This window comes from Pristiophorus japonicus, chromosome 3 (genome assembly GCF_044704955.1).
Source record: "Pristiophorus japonicus isolate sPriJap1 chromosome 3, sPriJap1.hap1, whole genome shotgun sequence".
Taxonomy (NCBI): Eukaryota; Metazoa; Chordata; class Chondrichthyes; family Pristiophoridae; genus Pristiophorus; species Pristiophorus japonicus.
In genome coordinates, this window is record NC_091979.1 from 290,407,460 (window position 1) to 290,423,099 (window position 15,640).

General features: G+C 45.9%; 1 protein-coding gene across 2 annotated transcripts in view; it reads left to right on the forward strand.

The window, feature by feature from the left end:
• Positions 1 to 15,640, forward strand: part of LOC139260324 (adhesion G protein-coupled receptor A3) — an 841,088-nt gene that overhangs the window by 483,600 nt on the left and 341,848 nt on the right. For both annotated transcript variants that reach the window (XM_070876798.1, XM_070876800.1), the window contains exon 8: positions 608 to 772. In XM_070876798.1, coding sequence (XP_070732899.1) covers positions 608 to 772 — 165 coding nt within the window. The remainder of the gene's footprint in view (positions 1 to 607; positions 773 to 15,640) is intronic.

Consider the following 15,640-nt stretch of genomic DNA (forward strand, 5'->3'; position numbering starts at 1 on the left):
ATGATATTTCATTCTACATAATCCTATATAGATGGTGGAAACTTAGTCCTATAAAACTATATGCGATATTTTGAAATGATAATATTACCATAAATCTGTTTTGTGGTATAATATATTCTGGCTAGAGTGAAAAGCAGCCAGAATTATTGCTCAATCTGCATTTGATTAATAGGTATGTTTAAACCAGTGCTTCTGTATATAGTTCCTGTTTAACTTAGCCCCTACTGAGCTAAACACTTGCAGTCTTTTAGCCCTTTGAAGATTGCAGTGGCATCTCTTCACCTGAATAAAAACAGCAAGACTGTGGTGTATCATTCACTCACAGTAAGTCATAAATAAAGCAATGCTCAATGATTCTATGCAGTTATCTGTTTTTACTTTACAAACTAATCATTGATAAGGCACCAAAGATGTTTGAAGTTGTGATTATAATTGATAGCATACATGTTTTCAAAGCTTCAAGGACACTAACTAAACTGAATGTTAGTGGCTAAAGTACATTCCAAAAAAAAACATATTGGTTCCCTCCCCGCCCTGATTGTCAAAACCATCCTGAAATCTCCAAACGACTAGTTCTTCAAGATATCTTATCTTTTTTTCTACACAGTGAGCTGATCCTGTCGAACATTGATGTTGCTGCAACAGGAGAGTGGGAGTGCCTAATCACGACCTCCCATGGGAACAGCACCAAGAAGGTAGAGATTGTGGTGCTAGAAACTGCTGCACCATACTGTTCTGCAGAGCGGATCACCAACAATAAAGGGGACTTCAGGTATGTGTTACATATAGCCATGAGCATAGAACAGTTATAATATGGATTCCAAAAATGAAAACAAAATTGCCCTACTAGGTTGCCACAGAACAAGGTTCTCGATGCAAAGTTGCAGTTATAAAATATGTTGTTATAAAATATGCACATTGCGAATTGAATTCATTAGTTAGGGGGACTGGTGATGTAGTGGGCTAAGCACTTCAGGACTTGGGTTCAAATCCATCCTGATGGGATGAAAGTCTCTTGTGTCCACTGGCTATAAAGTGAAATGAGATTGGAAAGTGTCAACCCTGCTCTATGTGGATACAGTCCCACAGCACAAAACTGATCGCAATGGCACAAGATTGGTGATGTTGCTAAGAATGGTCACACACGAGCACTATTTCTTCAATCTATGCCCCTCTTGAACATGGGATTGATAAATTTTATCTTTGGGTGTCTGAAGTGGATTTTCCATCACTACATCTCCCACCTTGAAATTAAAAACTGAAATTAAAAGCAAAATCAGTTAAATTGATATTTTACAAGATTTTTAAAAGAAGAATTCCATGGGAAATAACATCAATGTGCATGTTCTTACACTTGCCTCAAGAGGCCATATGGTTTCCTTCACTGTTAACTTTTATTCTGAGTTTAGCACAGTAATATATGGCAAGTATACAGTATACATTGCTTTTGTGATCGCAAGATAGATGCAGATGAGAAATGTTATTAGCCCATCTTAGCTTATCTATCCAGAAAGATATTACAGTTGTCCCCTCCCCCACCATCATGATATCCAACTGTGTCTTCAAATAATACCATGGGATCTTTTATGTCCACCTGAAAAAGCAGATGGGGCTTCAGGTTAATGCCCCTCATCAAAAAGGTAACACCACCAACAATGCAGCAGTCCATCTACTGCACTGAAATGTCAGCCTAGATTGTATGCTCGTCTCTGGAGTGGGACTTGAACCCATGACCTTCTGAGGTGAAACTGCTACCACTGAGCCACGATTTGACACCTAAACACATGCTTCCTTGTTCTACTTTGAGTTCAGTTTGAGGTTGTGTGGTGGATCCCCATTTTCTATCCTGTTTACTATCTTTCTATAGTTCTATAAGATTACCTCACTGTTGCCTCCTCACAAGACTGAAAAAGCCAAGTTTCTGTAGTCTTGTAACTCAATCCTCTGATGCCAGGGATCAGCCTCCTGGCTTTTTTGTGATGGCATTCCAAGGATTAAGGCATAGAAATTCGGTACATTTGCACCTCGCATTAACGTCCCCAGGGAGCGCTAATGGGGCGCAAATGGGTTAGCGCCTGGACGCGGCGCCGACAACAACTCCCACCATATTGGTCAGGAGTTTAGTGGCGGTCCTATGGCGTTGCGCCCGATGTCCTGTGCCCGGAAATCATGACATCATCGCCGTGCGCATCACCCCTTTAGTGCCTGGCCCCGAAATTGACTTTTGGCCCCTGCTGCAGCTCCAAGTGAAAACACAACAGCTGCAGGAGACATGGATCAGGCGGCCGGCCGCTACCGGGATGATGATTAAAGGTGAGGTGGCCAAGGTAAGTTAAATAAAAACTTACCTTTGTTTTCGCTGTGTTCATGTTTTCTTCGCGGGGTCTTGCCTGCGATTGCTCTGCCTGGCACTCAGCTTGAGTGCTGGGTGATCGCATGGCGCCCCCCGCTCCATTTGTGGTCCAGGAAGGTGCTTTTTTAATTGCAGGGCCTGCAGCGATAGCCCTTCCCTTTAAGGGAGGGAAGGGCCCTTTGTATGCGGCAGTGCTGTGCGGCCCTTCTGCAGCATGATTTAGCGCTCCACATCCTTCCAGGAGCTCTGAAGCAATTTTTTGAGAGGGGTAAACTTTAGTCCCTGGCACTAAGATTCCTGCCTCTCAAACGTTACCGTCCCCAAACGGTGCAATAAATAATTTCTTCCTCTTAAGTGTTTCCCTTATGTCATGCTGACTAGAACTGGGCACAGTATTTGAGATATCGTCTGACCAGAGCACTCTTTATAAAAAAAAAATCTTCCATAATTTTGAACTATAGATTGTCAGATGTATCAACATCATAGATCCAGATACTGATACTCGAACATTTGGAAAGTTTTTGAGGTTATCTTCACTGCCTTTTCTCCATACACCAGTTCTCAGAATGGTTAAGGTTAAATCAAGATGGAATTGTTAAATCAATATCGCACCAAGCTGTAACATAATTGTATATAACATATAGTCAGTAAGAGGTCATATAAAAGGTTGAGGAAGAAATAACTCTAGCAATGAGTAAAACTTTAAAAAAAAATTAAAAACATTACTCTGGATATCATGTACAGAAAATGACAGTTCTGGGCAATTTACTAGAAATTGTTACAGCAGGGGACCATACCACAAAGCACAAGCAAAGCATACATGTCCACATGCTAAATAATACATTTACATTGTGAGAATATTGGAAAAACTGGTATATCACAACAGAAATCGATTGACTTTCTTACTGAAAAATCAACATTTAAAGTCAAAACCAACACGCAGGTGCCACTAAGATGAAAAGAATAAAAGAGATGAGATAAATCAGGAAGTAGTGGCCAGACAAATAGTCTGGAGATTATAGGAGGCAGGAAGTACTGAGTGAGATGAGGAGCTGGGAAAGAATGCTGTTTGAAGCCATGATTTAAACATACGAGGGATACAGAAAGAACACGTTGGATCGGGTATTTGGAACTGAGAAGGAACAAGATTAACCATTTCAGAGAAGGAATAAGTAGTATTTGTAAAATAGTGAAATGATAAGAACCATTTTAATGGAGAGAAAGAAAGAGGGATCTCTTATTGGATGACTATGCAAAGGAGATGTTAGAGTCTCTCCATATTTGGGTGCTATATTGTAGTCTTGAATGGGCTTGGACTTTGTGAAGAGTTACGAGTTATTGAGGGGAAAATTGTGTGGCACAAAGGAGGCAGTTTTAACAATGGAATAGATGTGGGAGATCCATTTGAGGTCTGAGGAGTCAGTGAAGGCAGGCTGTTGGGTGAAAATTGTTGGGAAGATATGTGAGAGGCATGACTTTTTTTTAAAAATTGAAAAGAAGACTTCCATTCTATTGCACCTTGAAGATTACAGAAGAAATTAAACATGCTTTTCGGCCATTGCATTGAGAGAACATGATTATACTAATGCTGTGTGCTCTGAAAGAAGCACCGCGGTAATCACCAGTCACAGGCCCCAAGTTTCCACATGATTTGCTCCTGATTTTTAGGAGCAACTGGTGGAGAACGGAGTATCTCAGAAATCGGAATTCTCCACATTTAAGTTTTCTGCAGTTCAAGTCAGGTAGAACAGTTTCACTTTTGAACAGAATTTTTTTTTCAAAAGGGGGCGTGTCTGGCCACTGACGCCTGATTTGAAAGTTTCCACAGTGAAAACGTACTCCAAACTAACTTAGAATGGAACAAGTGAAGATTTTTGTAGGCTTGAAAAAAACCTTGTCTACACATTAAAAAAATCAGGCACAGGTTACAAATTAGGCGTCAGGAACAAGGTGGGGGGGGAGGGGTTGGAAGGGAAGTCATTAAATTCTACAATAAATCCTTAGTTATACTTATACAAATATTATACAAATAAATCCAACCTGAATAAAAATTTATAAGCAAAGAAAAGATTAAATAAACCATGTTCCTACCTGTGTGAAAGTGCTTCAGGCAGGCCTTTCAGGCAGCGGTTTGCCGTCGGGCCCGACTGACGGCAGGGGGGAGGGAGGGAGGGAGAAGGCTGCAAGAAGCCTCAGTGCTGATCATGGAAGGGCAATGTGGTTTTATTAAAAAATGTTAAAAATTGAACACCTACAAAGAATTTGAATAGTCTCAAACAAGTGCATGTGTCCCGTTTATCACAGTCTATCTTTAATTACAGAATGCACTCCCTCACACACAGAAATAGCAAGAGAATTAAAATACAAGCCTTTGCAAGGGTTCAATAAACAAATCTTCACTTTTTCTGCAGCACTTTTTAAAATGGCCGAGTGCCAATGTTTACTTCAGACTGCGTGTGTGCGAACGCTCCAACACGCACGCGCAGGGTTGCCGGCACCAAAAAAACTCATTTAAATTGTACCCGCCCCCTCCTACTTACAAAATCGGCGCGAGTGGTAGGCTCCGCCCCCTGTGCGCCGCGCCAAGCAGACATCGAGCTGCAAGGCGCTCGAGAATACCGCGATTTTTTTCCAGGCGCCGTTTTTGGCGCGAAAAACAGGCGCCCAGCTCGGAGGGGCGCCTGTTTTGCCGCGTGTGGAAACTTGGGGTCATTGAAAGCAAACATGCAGGTGCAGCAAGCATTTAGGAAGGCAAATGGTATGTTGGCCTTCATTGCAAGAGCATTTAAGTACAGGAGCAACGATATCTTACTACAGTTATACAGGTCCTTGGTGAGACCACACCCGGAGTAGTGTGTACAGTTTTGGTCTCCTTACCTAAGAAAGGATATACTTGCCATAGAGGAAGTGCAGCGAAGGTTCACCAGACTGATTCCTGGAATGGCAGGACTGTCGTATGAGGAGAGATTGGGTCAACTCGGCCTGTATTCACTCGAGTTTAGAAGAATGAGAGGGGATCTCATTGAAACGCATAAAATTCTGACTGGGTTGGATGCGGGGAGGATGTTTCCTGTAGCTGGGAAGTCTAGAACAAGGGGATCACAGTCTCAGGATACAGGGTAGGAAATTTAAGACCGAGATGAGAACAAATGTTTTCACTCAGAGGGTGATGAACCCGTGGAATTCTCTACCACAGAAGGCTGTGGAGGCCAAGTCACTGAATACATTTAAGAGGGGGATAGATAGATTTCTAGAAACAAAGGGCATCAAGAGGTATGGGGGGAAAGCAGGAATATGGTGTTGAGATAGAGATCAGCCATGATCATATTGAATGGCGGTTCAGACTCGAAGGGCCAAATGGCCTATTACTGCTCCTAGGTTCTATGGGCCCAAGTTTCGGGCTGGACGCCCGTTTTTCGCGCCACAAAGTGCGCCTAAAAAATACTTACAGATTCTCCGGCTCCCTGCTGGTCCTCTGGAGTCGGGCGCGGTGCAGCACGAGCTGTGGGGGGCGGAGCCAGGTCCCTGCGCTGAAAACAGTGCCGGGACCTCTGCACATGCGCGCTACAGTGGGCACGCATGTGCAGTAGCTCCAGGCGCCCAAAACTGTGTGGGAGGGGCCCAAAGCACGCAGCCCCTAGCCCTGGCCGAATGGCCTCACTGGGACTGCATCAATAAGGCTCCTCCCACGCCCAACTCCTGCTTTCTCCAGACCGGACCCGACCCAACTTGACCCCGCTCCCACCACCCCCCCACCGGACCGCACCCCCCCCCCCCCCCCGCCGACCCGACCTCCGCTTCCCCCGCTCCCGACCTTCACTCCCCCCCCCCGACCAACCTCCGCTCCTGACCGATCTCCGCCCCCCCCCCCCCACCACCGATCTCCGCCCCTCCCCCCCCCATCTCCGCCCCTCCCCCGACCGATCTCCGACCGACCGACCCCCCTCCGCCCCGACCTGCGCTCCCCCCGACCCGCGCTCCCGACCCCCGGACCCGACGCCACCTACTTGTCAATCCGGTAAGTCTAAGCTCGAAGTCTTGGGCCTGGCCCGTTCAGCCTCCCTCTCCTTTCTTTCTCTCTCTCTCTCTCTTCCCCCCTTCTCTTCCCACCTCCCCTCTCTCCCCCCCTCCCCTCCCTCCCTTCTCTTCCCCCCTCCCCTCCCTCCCTTCTCTCCCCCCTGTCCCCTCCCTCCCTCCCTTCTCTCCCCGCATCCCCCTCACCTCCCTACCTTCTCCCCCCTCCCTTCTCACCCCCCCTTCCTCTCTCTCCCTTCTCACCCCCTCCCTTCTCACCCCCCCCTCCACTTCCTTCTCACCCCCCTCCCCCCACCACCTCTCCCCCTCCCCACCCCCTCTCCCCAGCCCCTCTCCCCCACTACACCCCCTCCCCCCACTCCACCACCCTCCCTCCCCCTTCCCTCCACCCCCCCTCCCCTCCACCCCTCGCTGTCAGAAACACAGACACTGTCACACAGACAGACAGACAGATAGAGACACTGACAGAGACACACTGCGGGGGCCGTCCCAGCATGCTGTTGGAGGACTCCCGGTGCTGCAGTCAGTAAGTAGAAAATGTTTTATTTATTGATTTTTTAAATTTTTTTTAAATTAATTTTTTTTGATTGATTTGTTGGTTGATTTATTGATGTATTTATCATTTATTATTGATGATGACTCTTTTTGTAAAATTGAAGTGTTTAATGTTTGTAAACTTCCCTTTAAACTCCCCCACCCCCCCATTCCCTACGCCTGATTTGTAACCTACGCCTGATTTTCTATGTGTAGACAAGGTTTTTCTGAGCGTACAAAAATCTACACTTACTCCATTCTTAGTTAGTTTGGAGTAAGTTGTCACTGCCTAAACTTTCAAAACGGGCGTAAGTGGCCCCCTTTTGAAAAAAAAAAATCTGTTCCAAACTGAAACTGTTCTAACTGACTAGAACTGGAGCAAACTAAATGCCGAGAATTGCAATTTCTAAGATACTCCATTCTAAACCAGTTGCTCCAAAAAAACAGGAACAACTCAGGCCGAAAGTTGGCCCCTATGTTTCTATGTAAACATAGAGTAGAATCATAGGTGAAAGAATAGCTAGGGCTTTATGATGTGGAGGAGATCACCGACATGAGAAAGGAACAGCATTGCAGAGAAGACAGAACCTTTGGGAATCTTTGCGTTAATGGAAAGAGTTGGGATGAGGTAAACTACTGCACTATGTTGGAGCAATTCATAAAATCATAAAATCATAGAATGGTTACAGCACAGAAGGAGCCCATGCCGGCTCTCTGCAAGAGAATTTCAGATCGTCCAACTCCCCTGCCCTTCCCCCATATCCCTGCATTTTTTTTCCTTCAGGTACTTATCCAATTCCCTTTTGAAAGCCACAATTGAATCTGCCTCCACCACCCTTTCAGACAGTGCATTCCAGATCCTAACCACTCGCTGCGTAAAAAAGTTTTCCCCCGTGTCACCTTTGATTCTTTTGCCAGTCACCTTAAATCTCTGTCCTCTGGTTCTCGACCCTTCTGCCAATGGGACAGTTTCTCTCTTTCTACACTGTCTAGATCCCAATTCGCGAGGAAAAGTAAGCAACCACGAATATAACTTATTCATAAGATCAGTAAAGCAATGATATTTACACAAATGACAGATATTTCAATATTTAATCAATACACAAATATTTAATCGAGTGAGAGAAGGAAATGAGAAGAATCTTGAAGATATTTGGATCCACAGTCCAGTTGAGCAACATTCTAGTTAAGAAATTCCTACATTTAAATATGGTGAATGAACCATGATTTATTAACACCTTTTAATCTATGAATATTGAGACAGGACCAGTGGAATTTATTGCAAATCAATGCATGTGATCAGTCAATTATTTGTAAGTAGGGCTGGAATGGTGTGGAATTTGTGTTCAGGTGATGGATCCAAAACCACTATAATATACTATTAGATAGCTTGGAAGAAAATGATGGATAGTAACACTAAGTAATACATTGTTGCTGGTAAAAGAAAATGAAGCAAGTTCCAGTAATATAAGCTGCCTTTTTCATATCACTTACAGTAATATCACGTGCATGATTTTATCTTGCAATTGGATGAAGTGTAGTGTGGGAACATTTGGCTTAACGCCATCGCTGACTTGAATCAGTACCTACGGTTAAATTTATAAGCTGCAATACCATGCGGTCTTTACAAAACCTGCAAACCTGGAGATGGTATGTGTATACTGGTATAATCAATACACTAAACAATCTGGTAAATTTGAGGAAAACAAATTCCATCTAAAACGATCTAAATCTTTGTTTATCTTGCCTTCCTACTCGCATCCTGTGAAATAAAAGTTTATTAAAAATGAAACGAGGATATTCATTTCAATATACAAAAACAAAGCTTGCAGAACTGGCTTCACCACAGATGAAATAAAGTGTGTAATGAGAACTTCTGTGACATAGAATCATAGAAATTTACAGCACGGAAAGAGGCCATTTCGGCCCCTTGTGTCCGTGCCGGCTGACCAAGAGCTATCCAGCCTAATCCCACTTTCCAGCTTTTGGTCCGTAGCCTTGTAGGTGAAGGCACTTTAAGTGCACATCCAAGTATCTTTTAAATGTGATGAGGGTTTCTGCCTTTACCACTCTTTCAGGCAGTGAGTTCCAGACCGCCACCACCCTCTGGGTGAAGAAATTGTTGTGTTCCTAACACAGATGAGGCTGCACACAGGGAGGATAAAGTAACACTGACCTCAGTCTTTAATAAGACACTCCAGATGAGGAACAGGCCTTAGTGGCCGGCTTATATACAAGGATGCTGGGATCCCTTGGGACTTCAGGGGGTGAGCTCCCTGGTGGCGGAACATGGGAGTGTATGCTTTACAGATACACAACATCACTCCCGCAACCTCCCCCCCCCCCGCCCAAAGTCAAAATGAAAGCTATTTACAAGGTGAGGCGGTCGGGAGCCTTTCTTTCCCTGGTGGACCGCCTCGGTACAAATGTCTGTTCTGGTGCATTGGCTGTACCCTCGCTGGGCTGGCGTGTTGTTGGCCCTGCAGGGCTGCTAGGTGAGCCTGGCCTTGCTGGGCTGTTGGGCGTAATGGGTTTGATTTTCTGGTCCGGCGTGGTGTCGTTGATCCTTTGGGTGTGTGTTGTGGGCTCGAAAAAGGTGGTGTCTGCTGTGGGTTGTTCAGGACAGTTTGGTCCAGGTGCTTTCTGCAAATTTGTCCATTGTCTAGTTTGACTACAAACACCCTACTCCCTTCTTTAGCAATCACCGTGCCCGCGATCCACTTGGGACCATGTCCATAGTTTAGCACATACACAGGGTCATATAGATCAATTTCCTGTGACACAGTGGCGTGACCATCGTTTACATTTTGTTGCTGCTGCCTACTCTACCTAATCATGCAGGTTGGGGTGAACCAGCGAGAGTCTGGTTTTAAGTGTCCTTTTCATGAGTAGCACAGCCGGGGGCACCCCTGTGAGCGAGTGGGGTCTCGTGCGGTAGCTGAGCAATACTCAGGACAGGCGGGTTTGGAGTGAGCATTCTGTGACTTGTTTAAGGCTCTGTTTGATGGTTTGTACTGCCCGCTCTGCCTGCCCATTGGAGGCTGGTTTAAACGGGGCCGAGGTGACATGTTTGATCCCATTGCGGGTCATGAATTCTTTAAATTCGGCACTGGTGAAACGTGGCCCGTTGTCACTGACCAGTATGTCAGGCAGGCCGTGGGTGGCAAACATGGCCCTCAAGCTTTCAATGTGGGCAGTGGCGGTGCTTCCCGACATTATTTCACATTCAATCCATTTTGAAAAAGCATGCACCACCACCAGGAACATTTTACCATGAAACGGGCCCGCATAGTCGACATGGATCCTCGACCATGGTCTGGAGGGCCAGGACCACAAACTTAGTGGTGCCTCTCTGGGCGCGTTGCTCAACTGAGCACACACGCGGCATTGCCGTACACAGGACTCCAAGTCAAAGTCAATACCGGGCCACCACACGTGGGATCTGGCTATCGCTTTCATCATTACTATACCCGGGTATGTGCTGTGGAGATCCGAGATGAACGTCTCCCTGCCCTTTTTTGGTAGCACTACGCGGTTACCCCACAACAGGCAGTCTGCCTGAATGGACAGCTCATCCTTTCACCGCTGGAATGGCTTGATTGGCTCTTGCATTTCAATGGGGATGCTGGCCCAGCTCCCATGCAGTACACAGTTTTTTACTAGGGACAGCAGTGTATCTTGGCTGGTCCAAGTCCTGATCTGGCAGCCCGTGACAGGTGATTTATCATTTTCAAAAGCTTCCATGACCATTAACAAGTCTGCGGGCTGCGCCACCATCAACAAGTTTGCAGGCTGCGCCATTTCCACCCCCGTGATGGGCAATGGTAGCCGACTGAGAGCATCCGCACAGTTCTCGGTGTCTGGCCTGTGGCAGATGGTATAGTTACACGCTGATAGCACGAGTGCCCACTTTTGTATGCGGGCTGAGGCATTAGTATTTATCCCCTTGTTTTCAGTGAACAGGGATGTGAGGGCCTTCTGATCGGTTTCCAGCTCAAATTTGAGGCAATACAGGTACTGATGTATTTTCTTTACCCCGAACACACATGCTAATGCCTCTTTCTCAATCATGCTGTAGGCCCTCTTGGCCTTAGACAAGCTCCTGGAAGCATAGGCAACAGATTGCAACTTCCCCGCAATGTTAGCTTGTTGTAATACACACCCGACTCCGTACAACGACGTGTCACATGCTAGCACAAGTCTTTTACATGGGTTATACAATACAAGCAGCTTGTTGGAACATAAAATGTTTCTGGCTTTCTCAAAAGCAATTACTTGTTTTGTTTCCCCATACCCAGTTCTCACCTTTGCGCAATAACACATGTAGGGGCTCTAAAAGGTTACTAATCCCGGTAGGAAGTTACCAAAATAGTTGAGGAGTCCCAGGAACGACCGCAGCTCCATGACGTTCTCTGGCCTGGGCACGTTCCTGATAGCCTTTGTCTTGGCATCTGTGGGCCGAATGCCATCCGCCGCGATCTTTCTCCCCAAAAACTCCACTTCTGTTGCCATGAAGACACATTTCGACCTCTTCAGCCGCAGCCCTACATGATCCAGTCGCTGGAGGACCTCCTCCATGTTTTGTAGGTGCTCGACGGTGTCCCGACCCGTGACCAATATATCGTCCTGAAAGACCACCGTGTGTGGTACCAACTTGAGTCGGAGCTCCATGTTTCTCTGGAAGATCGCCGCAGCCAACCGAATTCCAAATGGGCATCTGTTGTAGATGAACAGTCCCTTGTGCATGTTGATGCATGTGAGGCCCTTCGAAGACTCCTCCAGCTCCTGCATCATGTAGGCCGAAGTCAGGTCGAGCTTGGTGAACGTCTTTCCTCCTGCCAGCGTCGCAAATAGGTCAGCTGCCTGAGGCATCGGGTATTGGTCTTGTAGCGAGAAACGATTAATAGTTACTTTATAATCGCTGCAAATCCTGACCGTGCCATCACTTTTGAGTACTGGAACAATCGGGCTGGCCGACTCGCTGAATTCCACTGGGGAGATGATGCCCTTGCGTTGCAGCCTGTCCAGCTCGATTTCCATTCTTTCCATCATCATGTGAGGTACCGCTCGCACCTTGCGGTGAATGGGACATGCCTCTGGGACCAAGTGGATCCGTACCTTCACCCCGGCAAAGTTTCCAGTGCCAGGCTCAAAAAGGGAAGGAAATTTGTTGAGAACCTGGGTACATGAGGCCTCATCGACATGTGATAGCGCTCGGAAGTCATCCCAGTTCCAGCGGATTTTGCCCAGCCAGCTCCTTCCAAGCAGTGTGGGGCCATCGCCCGGGACAATCTAGAGTGGCAGTTCATGCACCGTGCCCTCGTAGGTGACCTTGACCATGGCGCTGCCCAGGACAGTGATAAGCTCTTTGGTGTACGTTCTCAGTTTCATGTGGATGGGTCTGAATACCTTGTTGCACCACAGTCTCTCAAACATCGTCAAAAATGCATTCGTTAAAATGTGTGCACCCCATGTACATCAGCATCTGCCTCCTGTCTCTGAGGCTCGAAATTGCTTTGGTCCACCATGGACCGACCTTCCTCTGCCACGTGGTGGTTAGCAGGTTTTGCAGAGCTTGCAGCTCGTTTGCAAGCTCGTTGGAGGTGCCCCATTGTTCCACAGTTCTTGCAAACATATCATTTGAAGCGACATGAATAGGCTGAATGGAAGCCTCAGAATGCCAACAAGGTGTGAATTGCCTTGCATTCATCCTTTGTTGGGGTATCTGAGTCATCTGGGTCACCTGAGGCCTGCTGGCAGTTGCAGACTCGTGTGTTCTGCCCTGTACATTTCTGCTTGCAAACACAGTTTCAGTTAATTTATGAACATTGCTTGCAATTGTGTGCTGAGAGATATGTTTGGTGTTTTCACTGGTGGACATAAACGCCTGTGCTATCGCAATGGCCTTACTGAGGGTCGGTGTCTCTACATCAAAAGTTTTCATAGGATGGTCTCGTGGCCAATGCCCAGTACAAAAAAGTCTCTGAGCATTTGCTCCAGGTAGCCATCAAACTCACATTGTCCTGCAAGTCGCCTTAGCTTGGCGACGTAGCTCGCCACTTCCTGACCTTCAGATCGCTGGCACGTGTAAAACCGATACCTCGCCATCCACGCTCTCCCTCGGGTTAAGATGCTCCCAAACCAGTGTACACAGGTCCTCATACGACTTATCTGTGGGTTTCACTGGAGCCAGAAGATTCTTCATGAGGCTGTAGGTCAGTGCCCCGCAGACCGTGAGGAGGACCGCTCTCCTTTTTGCGGCGCTTCCTTCTCTGTCCAGCTCGTTGGCTACAAAGTACTGGTCTAACCATTCGACATAGGCTTCCCAGTCCTCACCCTCCGAGAACTTCTCCAGGATGCCAAAAGTTTGCTGCATCTTTGCGTTGGATTCGTATTCTCGTCGCCAGTTGTTGTGTTCCTAACACAGATGAGGCTGCACATAGGGAGGTTAAAGTAACAGTGACCTCAGTCTTTAATAAGACACTCCAGTGTGAGGAACAGGCCTTAGGGGCCGCCTTATATACAGTACTCCCAAGGGATGCTGGGATCCCTTGGGACTTCAGGGGATGAGCTCCCTGGTGGCGGAACATGGGAGTGCATGCTTTACAGATACACACCAGAAATTTCCCCTCATATCTCCTCTAAACCTCCCCCCAATTACTTTAAATCTATGTACTCTGGTTGTTGACCCCTCTACCAAGGGAAACAGGTCCTTCATTTAAACTCTATCCAGGCCCCTCATAATTTTATACACCTCAATCAGGTCTCCCCTCAGCCTCCTCTCTTCCAAAGGAAACAGACTCAGCATCTCAATCTTTCCTCCAGTCCAGGCAACATTCTTGTAAATCTCCTCTGCATCCTTTGCAGTGCAATCACATCTTTCCTGTAATGTGACCAGAACTGCACTCAGTATTCTAGCTCCAGCAGTGTTTATTACAGTTCAAGCATAACCTCCTTGCTCTTGTATTCCATGCCTCGACTAATAAAGGCAAGTATTCCATATGCCTTCTTAACCTCCTTATCTACCTGTCCTGCTAATTTCAGGATTTGTGGACCTGTATCCCAAGGTCTCTTTGTTCCTCCACACTTTTCAGTGTCATACCATTTAATGTGTATTCCCGTGCCTTGTTAGACCTCCCCAAATGCATTACCTCACACTTCTCCGGATTGAATTCCATTTGCCACTGCTCTGCCCAAATAAACATAGTTTGGTGAAGGAATGAGATCAATGGGAAATAAAAGGCACAGAAAGGCAGATAGCTGATGCAATATGAACCAGACTCCCTGTGATAAGAAAATAACTGCTCCACTTAGGGTTATTTAATTAACATGGCTCTATCCTGATACAATCATTTTCTCCAGTTGTTTGCCAAAACAGCAAAAGCAGTCGGTAACACAGCCAAAGTGTTGTGCACAGTTATTTCTTCTAACCAATTGCTTTTCACCAAAATATATAGCAGATCTTTTGGTATCAAACTCTTTTTAAAATCAGAAACAGTACTCAGTATTAACTCACTGTAACATGTTTAGATCAGTGTTGTAAACAAAGAGTATCTGCACAGTGGATCGATCTTGAGAATAACTCATTTGTCAAATGGTTGTCCTTTAAAAGGATTTATTGCACTGGATTTTATTAAGAGTCAGCATCAGCAAAAAGAAATCGGTGGTGCAAACCCTTACTTTCTGCTAGTTCAATCACTAGTAGAGCGCTTTTAAAGTGTGCTAAAGTTAATGGGTTAGAGTTCGTTCGCATTGTGCCCATTTACCGTCCATTTTACTGCTCATTTAGTGCTGAGAAGCACTTTACTACCCAAATGAGTGTCAAAGTGGAATTTACCGCCCCTATACCACCGGCATTAAATTCGGCAGTCAGTTACCGCTGGTGGTAAGCGAAACCGCCCATCCATTTAAAAAAATATGATTATGTCATTCCTCGTGCACCGCCCAGAATGATGCTCAAAGTGGAAATTACTGCACAAATTACCACCGGCTTTGAATCTGGGTGGTATTCTGGCGGTTCTAAAAAGTCGAATAGTGATTACTGCCCAGATATGTGGGGTGTGGCAGGGATCGGTGCTAGGTCCTCAACTATTTACAATCTATATTAATGACCTGGATGAAGGGACCGAGTGTAATGTAACCAAGTTTGCTGATGATACAAAAATGGGTTGGAAAGTAAATTGTGAGGAAGACACAAAAATCTGTAAAGGAACATAAACAGGCTAAGTGAGCGGATAAAAATTTGGCAAATGGAGTATAATGTGGGAAAATGTGAGGTTATCCACTTTGTCAGAAAAAATAGAAAAGAAAATTATAATTTAAATGGAAAAAAATTGCAAAGTGCTGCAGTACAGAGAGACTTGGGGCCCTTGTGCATGAAACACAAAAAGTTAGTATGCAGGTACAACAAGTAACCAGGAAGGCCTTTATTGCAAGGGGGGTAGAGTATAAAAGCAGAGAAGTCCTGCTACAAATGTACAGGATATTGGTAAGGCCATACCTAGAGTACTGCGTACAATTTTGGTCTCTGTATTTAATGAAGGATATACTTGCATTGGAAGCTGTTCAGAGAAGGTTCACTCGGTTGATTCCGGAGATGAGGGACTTGACTTATAAAGATAGGTTGAATAGGTTGGGCCTATACACACTGGAGTTCAGAAGACTGAGAGGTGATCTTATTGAAACATATAAGATAATGAGGGGGCTCAACAAGGTGGA